Source organism: Gymnoscopelus braueri (assembly GCF_963280865.1).
Source record: "Gymnoscopelus braueri genome assembly, chromosome: 23".
Classification (NCBI taxonomy): domain Eukaryota; kingdom Metazoa; phylum Chordata; class Actinopteri; order Myctophiformes; family Myctophidae; genus Gymnoscopelus; species Gymnoscopelus braueri.
The window spans coordinates 13,687,888-13,704,390 of NC_137625.1; the positions used below are offsets into that span (position 1 = coordinate 13,687,888).

A 16,503-nucleotide genomic window follows, 5' to 3' on the forward strand; every position below is an offset into this window, starting at 1 on the left:
AGCAGACACTTTGATGGATAAACACAGAGGGAGGTAATGGCATTCATTCTGGGTGTGTTTCCTTTAGGTGTTACTGTGTGCCAGCATGGACAACTTCAGTACAGTCACACTTTTAGTGAGCCAGCCCAAATCTGGCATCAAATCTGGCACACTGAAACAGTGTGCCAGCCCAAATCTGGCACACTGAAACAGTGTGCCAGGCTGCCAGCCCAAAACAGTGTGCCAGCCCAAATCTGGCACCAAATCAGTGTGCCAGCCCAAATCTGGCACACTGAAACAGCGTGCCAGGCTGCCAGCCCAAATCTGGCACCAAATCAAATCTGTGTCGAGGTGTCCCTGAGCAAGATACCACCTAACTGCCCAAATCCAGTCCAAATCTTATTTGTGGAAATTGTGGCCTATCCAGGTTGGAGATGCAAATTGTTTTATACAGTCTGAACAACAAAAAGCTAACAAAAACAAACAAACATGGAAACTGATGTTTGCAAATCAGATTATTTGAATCACATTCAAGCCTTTTTTGGATTTGGGCTGTCAGTCAGAACAGGGCCCTATATGAAACACCCCCACAATTAACACTATATTACCTTCAGCTGCTCCTACCTAATGGCTGCAGTGAAAATGGTCCATTGCCTGCAACTTTAAACATCAGCAAGATTGCAGGATGAAGCAGCCTACAGATGTAGACTCTGGCAACACCCTTAGGCCACCATTTCAACTTGTTTTCTGTTTAAATTACAGTACTTTGTTATTTAATTTGAAAGACTTTGTTGTTGATTACAATGTCTTAATACCTTGAGGGGATTCCAGGGGATCCCCAGCTAAATGTGTTAATATAGCATCAGTTTAACCACTTTAACCATCCTATTTTAGGCTTCGGCTATTAAAACATAACCTATGTCCTATTTGTCCTATAGATCTGGAGGAGTTTCCCCAGGATGAGAGGGATTCTGTCTACGCTGTAGAAGGACAGGGGGCTGTGCTGCTGTGTGTCCCACCAAAAGCCTGGCCAGGTACTAATAGGACCTGCGGTCTCTGGTCCCACTTTTAGGTTCCTTTCTTGGTAGACTGTCACTACTCCGTTCAATAATGAAATCTAGGTCTCATCCTGTGTGCAGATATAGCCTAAGCTTCAGTTCCTACACAGTAAAATGGGTTTATTTAAACCTATTAAGACCAGGATAGCATCTGTGTAATTTCTTTATTTTAGTGTTGGCTATTAAAAAATAGCAGATATACAAGCTCACAGCGCGTCACTTCGCGCCGTGCTGCGAGCATGTACATCTGCTATTTTTGAACATTTTTGAAAAATCTTGAAAGCGTAAGAAACTAAGAACTACTGATTTAGAAGGCATTTGTAGAATCGGCCTCAGGTCTTAATGGGTTAACTCTGAGAGTGTAAAAATGTACCCAGAAGGTCAGTTTTTACACAGCTAAATTATGATGTTCATTGTAGAAAACATTGTGCTTGTATGTTGTAGCATCAGATAATGTTACTGTGATGCTACAGTATAAAATATGACCAGTGATAAACAAGAGATACTGTAAGAGGAGAGGAAGTGTGTGTGTGTGTGTGTGCTTTTCAAAGCTTCTCAGATAAGCGCTCTCTTTCATGTGTATTTCTTGCCCATCTCCCAGCCGAGGTGTCGTATCGCTGGATCTACAACGAGTTCCCAATCTTCCTGTATACGGACCGCCGTCGTTTTGTCTCCCAGAAGACGGGGAACCTATACATTTCCAAGGTGGAGGCTCAGGACGCCGGCAACTACTCCTGCTTTGTCTCTAGCCCCGTCATCGGCAAGAGCGTCTTCTCCAAGTTCACCCAACTTATCCCCACACCACCCAAGGACGGTTAGTGGCCTCCTCTGCACTTAACAAACGACATTTTCATTGTAGGCAATTCCCTTATCCAGAGTCACCTGATTTAGTAAGTAAGTGTTTAAACAGAGACCATCACAATTTTAAACATTAACCAATTAAAGCAGCAGTATGTAACTTTCCTTTTATGAATAAAATTTGATTTTGTCCAAACTGTATGGTAGAGTATGTTAATACAATGTAACTTATACAATTGGGGTGGTTGTATTTCTTCTCCCTGCTCTTCTATTGAGACATTTAGATCGTGCCAAAGGTCATGTCTCACTTAGACACAGGATCTGACACGAATTTTGACCTGATGGTCAAGATTCAATTCATCCCCTGAGCAAGCAGGCGGGCTCTTTTAGCTTAAAGGTAAAAATGTCAGCACTTGTGCAGGAAACCGGGTTCAAATCCGGGGTAGAAGAGGAAAGTTATATTGCTGCTTTAAGCCTTATTTTATACTTTGTTGTAAAATGGTGTTGCATGCTCAAAATTGACGATCTACAAGCTTGGCTATTTTTGCCATTTATAAATGTTTTCATTGTTTATTAGCAGCTACCATGTGGCAGTGACATTGTCCTTTCTCGCTGCAAAATATTAATCAGGTTGATGTAATAGCGGCCATAGACTGTGTGGCCGGACCAGACCGGTGTGCCTGCGAAGTGCATCATGGGAACTGTAGGAACACCGGGAAAAAACTGACAGAAATGCAACAATGGATTTGATGAACATAGTCTCAGTGTCACTATTTCATCAATTTAGTTTTTTGGTTAATTAAAGTATTCCTCACTTTCACTTTGTTTCTGCAGCTGAGGAGAAGAAATACCGATCAGAGATCATGGTGAAGTTCCCGGACACCACAGCAATGCTGGCCTCCAACATCAGCCTGGAGTGCTTCGCTCTGGGAAAGTATGTCTGAGTCAGATGTGTTGTTACGACAACCAGTTCAATGGAACACAAAACACTGTGCACAGTAAAAGCCACTGTGTTCATGTATCTGTTTGTAATAAATAAATCAAATAATTGTGTCGTTTATAGAGCATAGCGGTGGTGACCATTTTGTGGTTCCACTCAAAAAAAGCCCATAACATTTTCCCATAGAGATTTCCGAAAATATTTATATCAATTATTTTAAGCCTAGAATCGAGCCACCCAGGCTCCTGGTGAATCATGACTATAAAACATTTGATCAGGGGTCATCAACATCAACAAACGTGTCCGTGGCAATTGGCAAGACTTGTCTATGTCCGTGGCCCATTTTATATTATTATTATTATTTTTTTTTCTTTTTTGAAAGAAAATAATTAGTCTATATATTTTTTCCACTTTGGACCTGAAAAGTGCCTACCATCAGCTGGAACTGCACAAGGAGAGCAGAGGGCTTACCGCTTTCATTACACGTTAGGGTCTATATCAGTACTGCAGAGTGCCTTAATGGACTAAGTTCCATCCCTGCTGCATTTCAAAAAATGATGAAAACAATTCTCAGTGGATTGCAAGGCGAGACAAGTAAAAAGACCGGTCCCCTGATTACCTTCTTCTTTGTGTTTAACTTTGCACTAACATAACAGTCACTTCTGATTAAAGTTAGGAGCCCTTGCATGAAAGTAGTTGTGACACTGCATTCATTTAATCACTCATCATGTACATACAGGTGAATGATGTTTTTGACTCTGACCTTTGTTGCACATATCTTACATCACAACTATGCAAGGTCTAAGACTTTCTCGTCATGATCTCCTGACCTCAAGTAACACTGTCCTCTGAAAAGCCAGAAATCTCTACAATAACCATATGACACGCACCCACTCACCTCTGCACCTAAATGACCCTTTGCTCATGTAATGTGCGATGGAAGCACTGTACTGATAAGACCCAATTATTGAAATCCCAAATACGGAATAGACTTCCATCATGCCACATTTAATGCCTGTCTTAGCCTCCTGGCAGTCTTAAGGTTTTCTTCAGAATAGGTAACCTCTTTAACCCTGGCACTCCCATATTGGGAATGTCATTATAGGCCAAGTAAATAATTAGAAACATTTCTGAAATGTTTCGAAAATACCAGATCTACAATCTCTCAACATGTCATGATGTAATATGTTGTGAGCTTGTAGATTGGCTTTTAAAACGATGGCTTATATTTCTTTGTGGCTCAGTGGTTATTGCAGATATACTATCATTGTAAAAGGTGTAGCACTTTGGCATATACAATATGGCACATTAGGAGTTAATTATGTATTTCTGGTAAACAAATACTGTGGAAAAAATAAAATATCGATGAAACAAGCTGGCATGGTGATGACCCCTGCATTTGATTCTGTGATTATAATTTTTTTTGATTCACCAGGAGCATGGGTGGCTTGATTCTAGGCTTAACATAATTGATATAAATACTTTTGGAAATCTCAATGGGGAAAATGAATGGTCTTTTTGTGGAACCACAAAATGGCCGCCACTGCTATGCCCTATAACACAGGAAACTTGTGTGATATCCCCCCTACCCTCCCCCCAAACGAAATAAGAATCGTTCCTTATTCTGAAATGTATTGAACTTATTGAATAAGTGTGTCCCCTTATTGAACTGATACACACTTAGTTCCTTATTTTTGGGAATCAATCAATGACACACAACTTACAAGTTCAAACAGTCCCATTATAGAAGGGTATTTTCTTCGTTTGTTTATTCAGCCCCATCCCTCATATTGTGTGGAGGAAGGTGGATGCCACAGACCTCCCAGCCAACCACGAGATTAGCGAATCAGGGGCCATACTCCACATTTTCAATATCCAGTATGAAGATGTCGGAGCATACGAGTGTGAGGCCATCAACACCAAAGGAAAGGACTGGCATAAGGCCTGGCTCTATGTGGAGTGTAAGTAAAGCTGGCTTAAGGCCTGGCATTATGTGGAGAGTTAAGGTCGTGACAGACGGGAAGCGGTCCACGCCGGCGGGAAGCGGTCCACGCCGGCGTTACAGCTCGGAACTGCGGTGATCGTGCTGCGATCATTGCTGTTTTGTCCTCCTGTGCGGTGAAAAGAAAAGCTCACCACAATCCAGCTCTTGCCGCCCGCGCGTGTCTGCACAAACGAGCGCGCGCGCGAGAATTTCACGGGACCGCGCCCGCCTGCCTCACCGCCCCTTCAACTTCTCCGCGCGTCCCAAATAATCGCCCGCCTCTCATTGAAAATGAATTACATAGGCGCGTCGGCCGCTTCCCGTCTGAAATGACCCTAAGTCACCCATACACCTAAATCATTTGGATGTCAGTGAAACATTTAGCATATAAACATATTTGCCGAAATCCGCGAATGGCAACAAACCGCTCCATTCCCATTGAAAAGCATTGGCAGAATATGCCCGCACAGGTAAAATTCCAGTTCGGTGTGACCACACCCTGAGCGATTGTTTTAATTTGAAAATATAACAAGAAATATGACGTTCTGAATGTGTCAAGCAGGCTTTTGTGATGGATACATAATTTTCTCATTGATGTTTGTGATTGGCAGCTGCACCAGAGTGGGCTGAGACCATCAACAATACACAGATAGACATTGGTTCGGAGCACACCATGCGCTGCATGGCATCAGGGAAGCCCTTCCCCTACATACGCTGGTACAAAGATGGATACATGGTGAGAATTCATGCCCTTATTTTTTTCACTAATGTTTATTCACGAAACATTAACCACGTATAGGGGGGTGTAAGTGACATGATGTGTTTAAACAAAAGGAAGGTTTTAGAAATGGAGGTGTGTCAGTCAATGAAACAATTCAAGTCAAAGGTACGTGAGTGACCACAGTGAAAAATGGTGCAGGAAAAAGAGCAAAAACTCCTCAAAACACTCCTCTCCTCCTGTCCTCAAGTAACACTGTCCTCTGAAAAGCCATCTGTCTATATGGTGATTCACTTTTGATTGTGAATTTCCATTTCTATGCTGATGATACCCAGCTATATCTTTCTGTAGCTCCAGACGACCCCTGTGCTCTAGACCCGTTGTTGACCTGTCTGTCCAGCATCAAATGCTAGATGCGTGAGAACTTTCTCAAGTTAAATGAGGATAAGACAGAAGTTCTCATAATTGGTTCTAGTGAGCAGAAAGAATCAATAATAAGTAGACTCTGTAACCTGACAGTAGAAAGTAACACTACTACAGTAAATAACCTGGGGGTTATTAGGGACCAGTCGAAATTTACATAAGGGGGGGCATGGAGGAAAATAGGGGAGGGTCATGCCTTTCTAATTTTGGTCCAAGGGAGGGTCAGCTAATTTTACTTTGAATCCAAGGGAGGGTCATGCAATTTTGAATTGATAAAATAGTCCGTTTTTTATATACCTTTTTAGTACAGCAGAACAGTGGTCAATGACCCCTCTCCATTTCAAAGGATACAAAGAATTCAAATCAAGTAACACCTTGTCTATTTAGAATCAATGACGGTCGTTAACAAGCCATCAACGCACAGCGAGTGTGAACGACCCAGTCAAATCTATTCAGCGTCTTAACGATGGTGGTTGAACAATTAAGCAAAACTTCAACAGGCGTTATTGGAGAGATGCATTATAAATAGGCCTACTATAACTGGATATTCATAATCATTTGAAGTAATTCTGTGCATGTGATTAATGTGGATCTATATGGACAGTTGTGTATAGATGCCTAGCTCCACAAGTAAAACCAGAAGCATCAGGCCATAATTGATAGCCTAATTTGTTTTATGTAGGCAACAGTGTAGTTGTAGTCACTGTAGTTGATAATTAAAAGGGCAGAGTGACAAAAGTTTTAAACTACTGGTTACCAAATATTCAACTTTCTTCAATCTGACCAGGATTCAATGGGTTTCCCACATGTAAGATGAGAACACTATCCATTCTGCTACCACTACTACAGATACACTGTGCATTTAGCAAGACTGACTACACTACAGCAATGTTCTAATCAATGTGGAAAGCAAAACATTGGACATATCAGTTTTAAATGTCATGTTGTATTTGATGGGGAGGGTTAGGGGTGTCAAGAATTTCACAATACGATACATGATGTTGGGCATGATATCGATATGATATATTATTAATGTTCTTTTCTCATGTATCATCAACATTGGCCATCATCTTATAAATAACGTTATAAAGCAAGTTAGAAACAATTACAAAGTGCTTTGTACACACAAATAAATACATTTGTGCAAGCTTAATGGAGAAGTGAAGTTCTCACTAACTATAAACCCATTGTTTCAGAGGACAGATAGACACTAATATAACAAATATAATATAATATAAGACTGCATAACTATAAATTCCACAAACCTCATATTTTTGTCATCTGGACTTTACCAACCAAGTGCAGCCTAGTTATTTCCAACAGCTAAAAAAAATCTATAATACCAGATACAGTATAATACAATCTTAGATTAGATGTAGGCCTATTTGAGAGTGCAGATGCATGTCACATTAACGAGCGTCAACGAGCATCAGCTGACACACAACACCTCCCCTCTGCAGTGCTTTAAACTGAAAGTGACTGACTGGAGTCTGTTTCATTTCTCTCCAAAATACCTTGAATATGATGGAGGACATGATTAATAATTACTATGATTATGATAAGCTTTACATTTCATATCATACAGTAAAAACTCCTAACTTTCACCGGCAAAAAAAAAGAAAGTGTTTTTTTTTTATTAAAAAAACAATTAAAAAAATATTACGATACAGTATGACATCATGACAATACCTATCATCACATTTTAATACCATGATAGGCTATATCGTGGCACAATATATCGTGACACTTCTAGGCGGGGAGGGTTACTCTTTTTTTTGTAATCACTTGGGGAGGGTCATTGATTATTTTTTTTTGTCAAAGGGAGGGTCATGGCATTTTAGATCAGGGCACATACATTTCCTCCATGCCCCCCCTTATGTAAATTTCGACTGGTCCCTTATTGATTCTGAATTGAATTTGAATACATACATTAATCATGTTACCAAGATTGCCTTCTTTCCTCTTAGAAATATTGCGCGAATTAGAGCTCTGTCGATGCAAAAACGTGCTCTGTAAAGCACTTTGAGCTGCATTTCATGTCATGAAAGGTGCTATACAAATAAAGTTTATTATTATTATTATTATTATATAATAGTAGCCATACGAAGTATGATTTGCACCCACTCACATTTGCAGCTAAGTGGCCCTTTTGCTCCTGCACTGTAAGATGGAAGCACTGTCTGTACTGATAAGACACAATTTTGGAAATCCCCAACATGGAATATACCATGCCATATTTAATGCCTGTCTCAGGACTGCCCCCTAGCTGCCTTTGCATGTCTGGCATGTCTGTCTTGGCAAAAATAATCACAAGCTGGCATGGTGATGACCCTTGCCTTTATGTTCTATATGCTTTGTGATGAAAATAGCAAATAGAAAATGTATTAAACTGAACATTTCTGACAATAAAATGACATGCCCAAAATAGGGACGCTAGGTTGAAAGATGTTAAAGGTCCATACTAGTGGTCTGGCATGAGTAGCCCACTGACTACAACGTACTACTTTACATTACTTCTGACCATTTTCCAAAGCAGACCATGGTTTGTTTGATTTTTGAGGAAACCATTGGATTTCAGTTCATTTCACAACGGTATTAAACTCAACTTTGCTTGAAATAGGTATTCCATGGTTATTATGGTTATGGTTATGGTTACATAACATGTATAAAGTGGACTTGTGTGATTTTGGATAGATTTTTGCCAATGGAAAAGCAGGAAATCCTCATTTTGTGCCGGGTAGCCTCGTCCAAGAGGGCAACCGGCACGAAACATGGTCATTGTAGACCCCAAAATTGCAGTACGTTGCTGAATTGCAAACGACACACCCCCTACTGCACCTCCATTCCTTCATCAGTGCATGCCAAGTGCCCAAAATGCCAAGCAACAACATCAAAAACATGCCACTTTACCTCTGGAATTTGCTCATCTGCTGCACACCTGGTGCCAATTAATCTGCCTGCCTTCAAAAAAAAGGGCATTTAGTCTTATTGTACCTGTGTTTATGTTTATAACTGTTGAATGTGATGCCCACTGTGTGTGATCTACACAGTTTTTGTCCACTAATAGTCCACAGAGATTATACAAATACTTTCTTCCTGTTTTTGCTTGGTCTGTGTGTTTTGTTTCAGTATGGAAAAGGAGAGCTGAAGTTTTCCAGTTTGACATTTGACGACTCTGGAATGTATCAGTGTATTGCTGAAAACTTCTGGGGAATCAAATATGCAAATGCAGAGCTGCGAGTGGTCGGTAAGTCAACACAGTAAATGGCATTCTCTTTGGTTCATTTGACACTGAATAGATGTAGTCCAATCCATGGAAATAGATTTCCTTTAGTCGTACAGTGGCTGCCTGGTCTCCCAAGGTGCTCAAAATTGCTTTAAACCTACCAAGATGTTGGGTAGAATATACAAGCTAGCTAGAGCCAAATACTGACTGATGTCATCTTAAAAATTTGGTTTGGAAAATTGTTTCCATGCTGATTTACAGTAGCAGTAATATTCATTCATTTATAGTATGTCACACTTTAAATAAGGTTCTGATCGGGGACTCTGGAAAGGTATGTGGGAATATACAAGGTTACATTTTGAAAGACGTGCATTTTACGTTAAGTTATTTGACATACTTTTGTGGTGAAGATTGAACTTCACCACACACTGTAGTGGAATAGCACAAAATCAGTCACACCAGACTTTTACACCGGAAATGTTTAAGATTGCTATTTGAATCAACAACTTCAGTCCTCAGTGCATTTTGAAATGTCGTCTTTCTAGCTTATGGTCCTACATTTGAGCTTAACCCAGTTAAGAGGCAGCTTCTTGGAGCTCAAGATAACCGGGTGGTGATTGAATGTAAACCCAGAGCAGCCCCGAGACCCCGGTTCACCTGGAAGAAGGGTAAAGAACTGCTGTTCAACAATTCAAGGTCAGTACAACTGTACCATACTGGTGAAAATAGCTAAAACTACAGCTAGATCTACAACGCCTTATCGCTGTTTGTTACCAGCTTGGATTGAGGGACAACAAATAAACCTCTGTGAGGGACAACAGATAAACCTCTGTCTCGGCCTGCGTTTTCGGTTCATTTGGGGTTATAAGATAAGAAATATCTATATATACAATCCGCAAACCTGCGCATGCGCCGTTGACAATTTGGCTGACAATTGTGGCTTGTGGCTTGTGGTCGTGTGTCTGCCTGGATGCGCGTGCACGAGCAACCCCAACTACCCCACAGCGCAGCGCAACCCAACACCTTCCTTGCCACATCCGTGAAACGGGCGAGAAACAAGCGCTGCCGTGGTCTATGCAAACGAGCCCCAAAAGCGCGCCCAAATACGCCCAAAATCGCTTATACAAAAGGCAGACCTGGCAACGCAGGCTACGCCAATCATGTGTGCGAGATCTACAAGCTATGGGGCAGAGACGCTTTGTGCCATACACCGTATCTTAGCAACAACCTAAGCGCTAACTTTCATTGGTCGTGTCATGCTTAGGGCAGTCTCCATACAGCAGCATCAAGTACTGCCTCACATAGCTCGCTGCCGCCAGTGGTGGCTTATCCAACGGGCTTGAGGTGCTGAAGCACAGGGCACCAACCTTGGGGGGGGCACCAAACGGCGTGGGAAAAAAAATAAACGGCGAAAAACGCAGAAATTTAAAGCAGGGCTCTGCGCATCACAAACTGTTACTTCTCTTCTCCAATGGGCAAACTGTTCTTCTCCCCAATACTGCTAGAAGAAGCACTGTTGTTGTAGATATGTTTGCACGCACACACACACGCACTCACACAGACACACACACACACACACACACACACAGACACACACACACACACACACACACACACACACACACACACACACACACACACACACACACACACACACACACACACACACACACACACACACACACACACACACACACACACACACACATAGGCGATTGGGAATATTTGAATTATTGGGCGCAACAATGATGACAATGATCATGATCTTACAATATAATCAACTTGTACGATTTAGCTTAAATGACCAGTTGTTCGGTCAAATACCGTATAGTGACAATGACAGCATGGCAAATACATTGGCGAAGTTTCTCTATGACCATTTACCGTTAATAATTCTTCTATTTTATAGGTATCCGACTTGTTGAAAATACTAAACAATGAGACTGTATGTTGTTATACTGTATGTATGTTGCAATGTATGGATTCTGTTTTAGAAGGACAGAGTCACGATTACCATACTAACGAAGTAAAGGCTACATTCTGTGTTCATCGTTTGTCTATTCCAGGATCTCCATCATGTCTGATGGGACTCTGGAGATCCTCAATGCCACTAAGAACGATGAGGGAGTGTACACCTGCTATGCAGAGAATGACAGAGGGAAGGCCAACAGCTCTGGTACCCTCACCATCACAGGTGTGTGTGTGTGTGTGTGTGTGTGTGTGTGTGTGTGTGTGTGTGTGTGTGTGTGTGTGTGTGTGTGTGTGTGTGTGTGTGTGTGTGTGTGTGTGTGTGTGTGTGTGTGTGTGTGTGTGTGTGTGTGTGTGTGTGTGTGTGTGTGTGTGTGTGTGTGTGTCAAGGACGACTTATGATGACAAAAACATAAAATCAAATAAAAAAAATTTCTCACAGAACCAGAGATAACACGATCCGAAGATTTACTGCTCCATTCCCTTCCTAGTTAACTTATTACTTAAAAATCATGTATCTCGGCTCCTGTGTACTTTTTTTCTTACTATGTTTTTTTGTCCGAGACAATTTATTTTCAAAGGCGTATAAAAGCGAACGGGAGGTCGCGATGACATCAAGTATTTGGTCTGAAATATTGCCGTATTGCCCAGCACTAAATCAGCCCAGGTTGTTGTTGTAAATGAGAACGGGTTCTGAATTAACTAGCAATAATAATAATTAACAAAAATATATATATCTCCAGAGGCTACCAGTCTCACGGTGGTTCCTGAGGACACGTACGCCAAGGTTGGTGAGGAGGTGATCCTGAGCTGTTCTGCTTCTTATGACCCCATGCTGGACGTTGTCTTCATCTGGGCCATTGACCACAGAGTCATCGACTTTGACACCGAGTGGCCGCACTATGAGCGCCTCATGGTAAGAGAAACACTTCACATCTACTTAGCCACTTAACCACAATAAAGAAAATATATTTATATTTTTCATATTTAGTTTTCTAAATTTTCACCAATAATTACATGCCGTAAGGGGGACTTGATTTGACATTAGGTTTAAAAGAGAACACATGACAGACATGCTTCTCAAACAGAAAGAATGCCAAGGGTAAAAACAATAATGTAGAAGGCTTATTTAATTCCATTGTGGGACGCAAGTGGTTAACTCATGACATTGTGGGAGGTGGTTCTCTTTAGACCTATTCAGAAATGTAAGTTAAAAGACAGTTAACACAATGAACTTGTTTCATAAATATATGATGAGTGTGCATAGTTTTGAGTTTTGATAGGTATGCATGCTTAGATACACCTCATACAGTATACTGGCTTTGGTGGCTTTTGGCATATACATTATGTAGAGATGCTTCCAGGGAATACTCACACCAAATTTGGTGTCAATCGTTAAAAGGCTGTTGGGGTTATGACCTTTTAAATGGGCAAACCTAAACCTTTAATTATACCACCATGTCTCTGAAGTCTGAAGGATATTTTGCTAATGTTTGGAGAACGTTTGGAAAACTGCTTGATTCCACTGTCCATTAGCGTGGGCTCAATAGATGATAATCTATTTTGGACTGCCAACATCCACAGTGATAAAGTATAAAGTCTATCCTTCTCAACCTTGTTCATGGTGCATGTGAGGGAGTTGATCCCGTCTTCTTCCATGGTCCATGAGGTTCTCTGGAGTTCTCTGTTAACTCTTTGGGGATTAAGTGTATTATGCAAGTTTCATTTTGTACCTCCCTGTCACCATGTCAGGCCGAGAGATCGTCATTGATTTAATGACAATTCTTTGGTAGATGTCATCATCCTCACCGCTCCAGCCCCAGTAGTTGTTTGAGAAGCCATTAATGGTCAAGAACTGTTCTTTGGACAATGACACAACCCCTCCAAATAAGGTTGAGTAGGGAAACATGAAATTAAATTTGTCAATAGCCACAGACAGGTGTCTGGGCTTACTAAAGCAGCCATAGAGGTTACGGTCATTAACTCTTTCACTGCCAGACTTATTTCAGACTGTGTCGTCCCAGTGCCAGGAAAAAGGTGCATTTTTCCTCTGTTTGTTTTTTAACATTGAAGTGAATGGAGCAGCATTTTTTGGATAGCGTTATCGCCTAGTTCCTTTGAGATAAACCACAAAAAAAAAAAAAAAAAAAAAAAATTAAAACAAAATTTTTCCCCATATTTTCGTCATTCCGTCATTGGCCATGATAGCCATAGAGCCATCGGACGGGAATTCCCGTCCGGGGCAGTCAAAGAGTTAATAGGGATTAGATCCACACCATGGAAGATAGAGCAGGTATAATTGTACTCCTTCATTGCCTTAACAAACCCTATATTCATCAATCTGGCCTTATTGAACGTCCCCTCGCCATCCTGGTTAATGACGTACACTCCATAGTCCAACTGTTGCCTCTGCAGCATGGGATGGAGGTAGTGAAGCCACTGTATCAGGTGTTGATGCCGATTGCGGAATGGAATGATGATTGCTACCTAAAAGAAGACGACATTTGTTCATGGAGTTGTACAGGAGAAGCAGGAAAACACTTAATGAAGACGTAGCGGCGGTAGCCATTCAAGACTCCCCGCATACAGGCACCACCCCAGCCCTTAGGAATTTCTAATTAGATACATTTATATCCATTGATGCATTTAATAATAATAATAATTATTATTATTATAATTAATGTAATAATAATAAATTTATTTGTATAGCACCTTTCATACATAAAATGTAGCCCAAAGTGCTTCACATTAAGATAATAAATAGTAGGATGCCCCAAAAAAAATTGGCATTTAAGCTTTAAGGGCACCGGTCTAGTTGTTAGCACACCTTCAAGCACCTGCTAGAAGGTGTGTGCTATGATTAATGTACATACTTTGCAATTTTTCTTACTATTGTTGCTATTCATTCATATTTATTTTGATATTGTTATTACTGCTACAGTGTTGAGGAACCAAAACCAAATACTTTTTTTGTGTACACGTATAATCTTGAGCCGCCATATGTTAGCAACCAACCATGTAAACTTTGTTTTTCATTCTCTCTCTCTCTCTCTCTCTCTCTCTCTCTCTCTCTCTCTCTCTCTCTCTCTCTCTCTCTCTCTCTCTCTGTCTCTCTCTCTTTCAGGATGGAGAAGGCACTGGTGACCTGATGATCAATAACGTCCAGGTGTGGCACGAGGGTCGCTACACCTGCACAGCCCAGACAGTGGTGGACAATGCCACCGCCAACACTGACCTCAAGGTTGTAGGTCAGTGCTAGAAAGCTTTCCTCAAGGGGGTCGCAAAATGTATATAATGTTTTTTTTAAATCAAAGTTATTTTCTTCTCTGTCTTTCTCTTGAGTTTTCTTTCTCTCTCTCTCCCAATAGTAAAGTAAATTGAAATTCTGGGGTAGCCAGAACAACTCCTCTAACTTGAACCCAGTCGGGGCTGCCATGGCACCCTGATCAGCTACCAACGTAATTTCACTGTCCTCGGGCCTTCCCGTTGTTCTATTCTTATTATTTATATATTTTTTCCTCTTCTGGTCATCTTCTCTTCTCACCAAGGTCAAAATTCCACTTCTGACTCCACTTGTTAGAATGACAACTTGGGAGCGGTCACGGCCATACTAAGTGAGGAGGCAGAGGCAGGGTATCACAAACCCAAATTGTGGCATTTATTTAGAAAATCATAGTCCATCGCATTATTATAACAATAAAGACATCTCCCTCAGACACCTGTTACTCTGACCAGTTGTGGACTGGCACAGACTCAGAGATCTGCCTTTTATACTACCCACCCTCAGGTGCTACCCCTCCAATTTATTTCATCCCTTAACCTGTTTATATTAACTACATCCCCAAAACCCCACAACAAAACCCACAAACGTAAATTTGCAATATATTCCCACCCCCTCCTATCTGATTGAACCCTCCCAGAACAATAAAAGCAGCTGTTGTTCCCCCTGTTGTTATTTCTCTCCTACTTATTATTCATGTGCAATATTGTATGTTTTACTCTGTATCAAATGGCATTTTCCCTATTGAAGCTTTGTAACGTAACGGAGATTAAGAGGACCTTCGTCTCAGCGCAGGAACTAAAAATACACAGAAATTAAATGAACCTACATTGAATGACATGCTGACGTAGTTAAAAACTAAATGCTACTATAGGAGGAGGCCGGGGCAGGTGACCCAAGACATTTTATTGGCATACAATGTCTTCTTTTTTCTTGTCTTACTGCGTTATGTATAATTTCTGGTTATATACTCAACTCTTTTCCATATTTCAATCCATCCATCTTTCACACCCCACTCACCCCCACTCACGCTGTGTTCCAGGTGTCCCCGGGCCTCCCGGAATCATTCAGATTGAGGACATCGGGGACAAGTGGGTGAAGATGTCGTGGAGTAAAGGAGCAGACCACAACAGCCCCATCCTCTACTACACCATCCAGACCAGGCATTTCTGGGCCCTGCATGAAGATGACTGGAAGGACGCTCTCACCAGTGAGTTCGCATCAACACCACTAGCTCATTGGCTTTTTGTGTAGGTAGTTCAAGTGCATGCTCTCAATGAGGGCCTGTATTTATCAGAGTTAAGTCTATGTTCATTTGGTAGTTGATTTTATTTTTTTTCTTCAAAGTTCTATCACACAAATAACACAAAAAATGAATGACTTACTGACATTGACATGGACAATGATACTCCTTTACATAACTCCATAAACATAACAAGTACCAAATCAATAATCTTTACTTCAATTGATGGTTTATTCATCATGCCCAAATGACAAATACAGTAGTACAATTATAAACTGTCCACATTATACCTCTACAGTACTATAGTACTACCTTCACTATTACTACTAATACTAGTGCTATTACTACTTCTACTAACTACTATTACTACTAATATTAAACATAATGATAATGTTAATAAAAATCACACCCAGTGTGAAGTGGGCGGTGTGGTCATCACAGTGGTCATCACAGTGATGGAAGCTCACTTTAAAAAAAAGTGGGTTTTTTTAAGTGCATAGTCCTATTTATAGGTTATTAATTTCATCATGTGTCTCGCTAGCCAATCACAGTGCTGAATAGAGTCAGCCAATAGAGTCAGCCAATCACAGTACAGCTAGGGGTGTACTAATGCTAGGGGTGTACTAATTATGAGCCAATCACAGTACAGCGAAGGGTGTACTAATGAGGTGTCCCAACCCCACTTATAGGGGCGGCTACACCGCCCAAATACATATGGATTTTTTACTTGCCCTTTCCTGTAGGCCTTCAACCTTGCAACTAATTGATTTAATCAATTATAAAACAAAGAATCGAATAATTGCTAGTAATCAAAATATCCCAAAAATTTCATAAATAGCTAAAATAGCTGGTCTACAAGCTACTTGTCTACTTGTAGTGTGACACG

General features: G+C 40.9%; 2 protein-coding genes across 2 annotated transcripts in view; one reads left to right on the top strand and one right to left on the bottom strand.

The window, feature by feature from the left end:
* The window catches only part of cntn1b (contactin 1b), a 34,687-nt gene that overhangs the window by 9,673 nt on the left and 8,511 nt on the right, over positions 1-16,503 (top strand). Inside the window, exons 6-16 of the mRNA XM_080421578.1 lie at positions 918-1,013; positions 1,639-1,851; positions 2,670-2,769; positions 4,552-4,736; positions 5,371-5,495; positions 9,030-9,147; positions 9,672-9,822; positions 11,193-11,320; positions 11,838-12,010; positions 14,219-14,342; positions 15,417-15,584. Coding sequence (XP_080277704.1) covers positions 918-1,013; positions 1,639-1,851; positions 2,670-2,769; positions 4,552-4,736; positions 5,371-5,495; positions 9,030-9,147; positions 9,672-9,822; positions 11,193-11,320; positions 11,838-12,010; positions 14,219-14,342; positions 15,417-15,584 — 1,581 coding nt within the window. The remainder of the gene's footprint in view (positions 1-917; positions 1,014-1,638; positions 1,852-2,669; positions 2,770-4,551; positions 4,737-5,370; positions 5,496-9,029; positions 9,148-9,671; positions 9,823-11,192; positions 11,321-11,837; positions 12,011-14,218; positions 14,343-15,416; positions 15,585-16,503) is intronic.
* On the bottom strand, positions 12,806-13,732 carry LOC308079174 (beta-1,4-galactosyltransferase 1-like; the record flags this gene model as incomplete). The annotated part of the gene is made up of 3 exons (XM_080420554.1): positions 12,806-13,046; positions 13,421-13,581; positions 13,721-13,732. The coding sequence occupies 3 exons, from the start codon at positions 13,730-13,732 to the stop codon at positions 12,806-12,808; spliced, it is 414 nt and encodes a 137-aa protein (XP_080276680.1).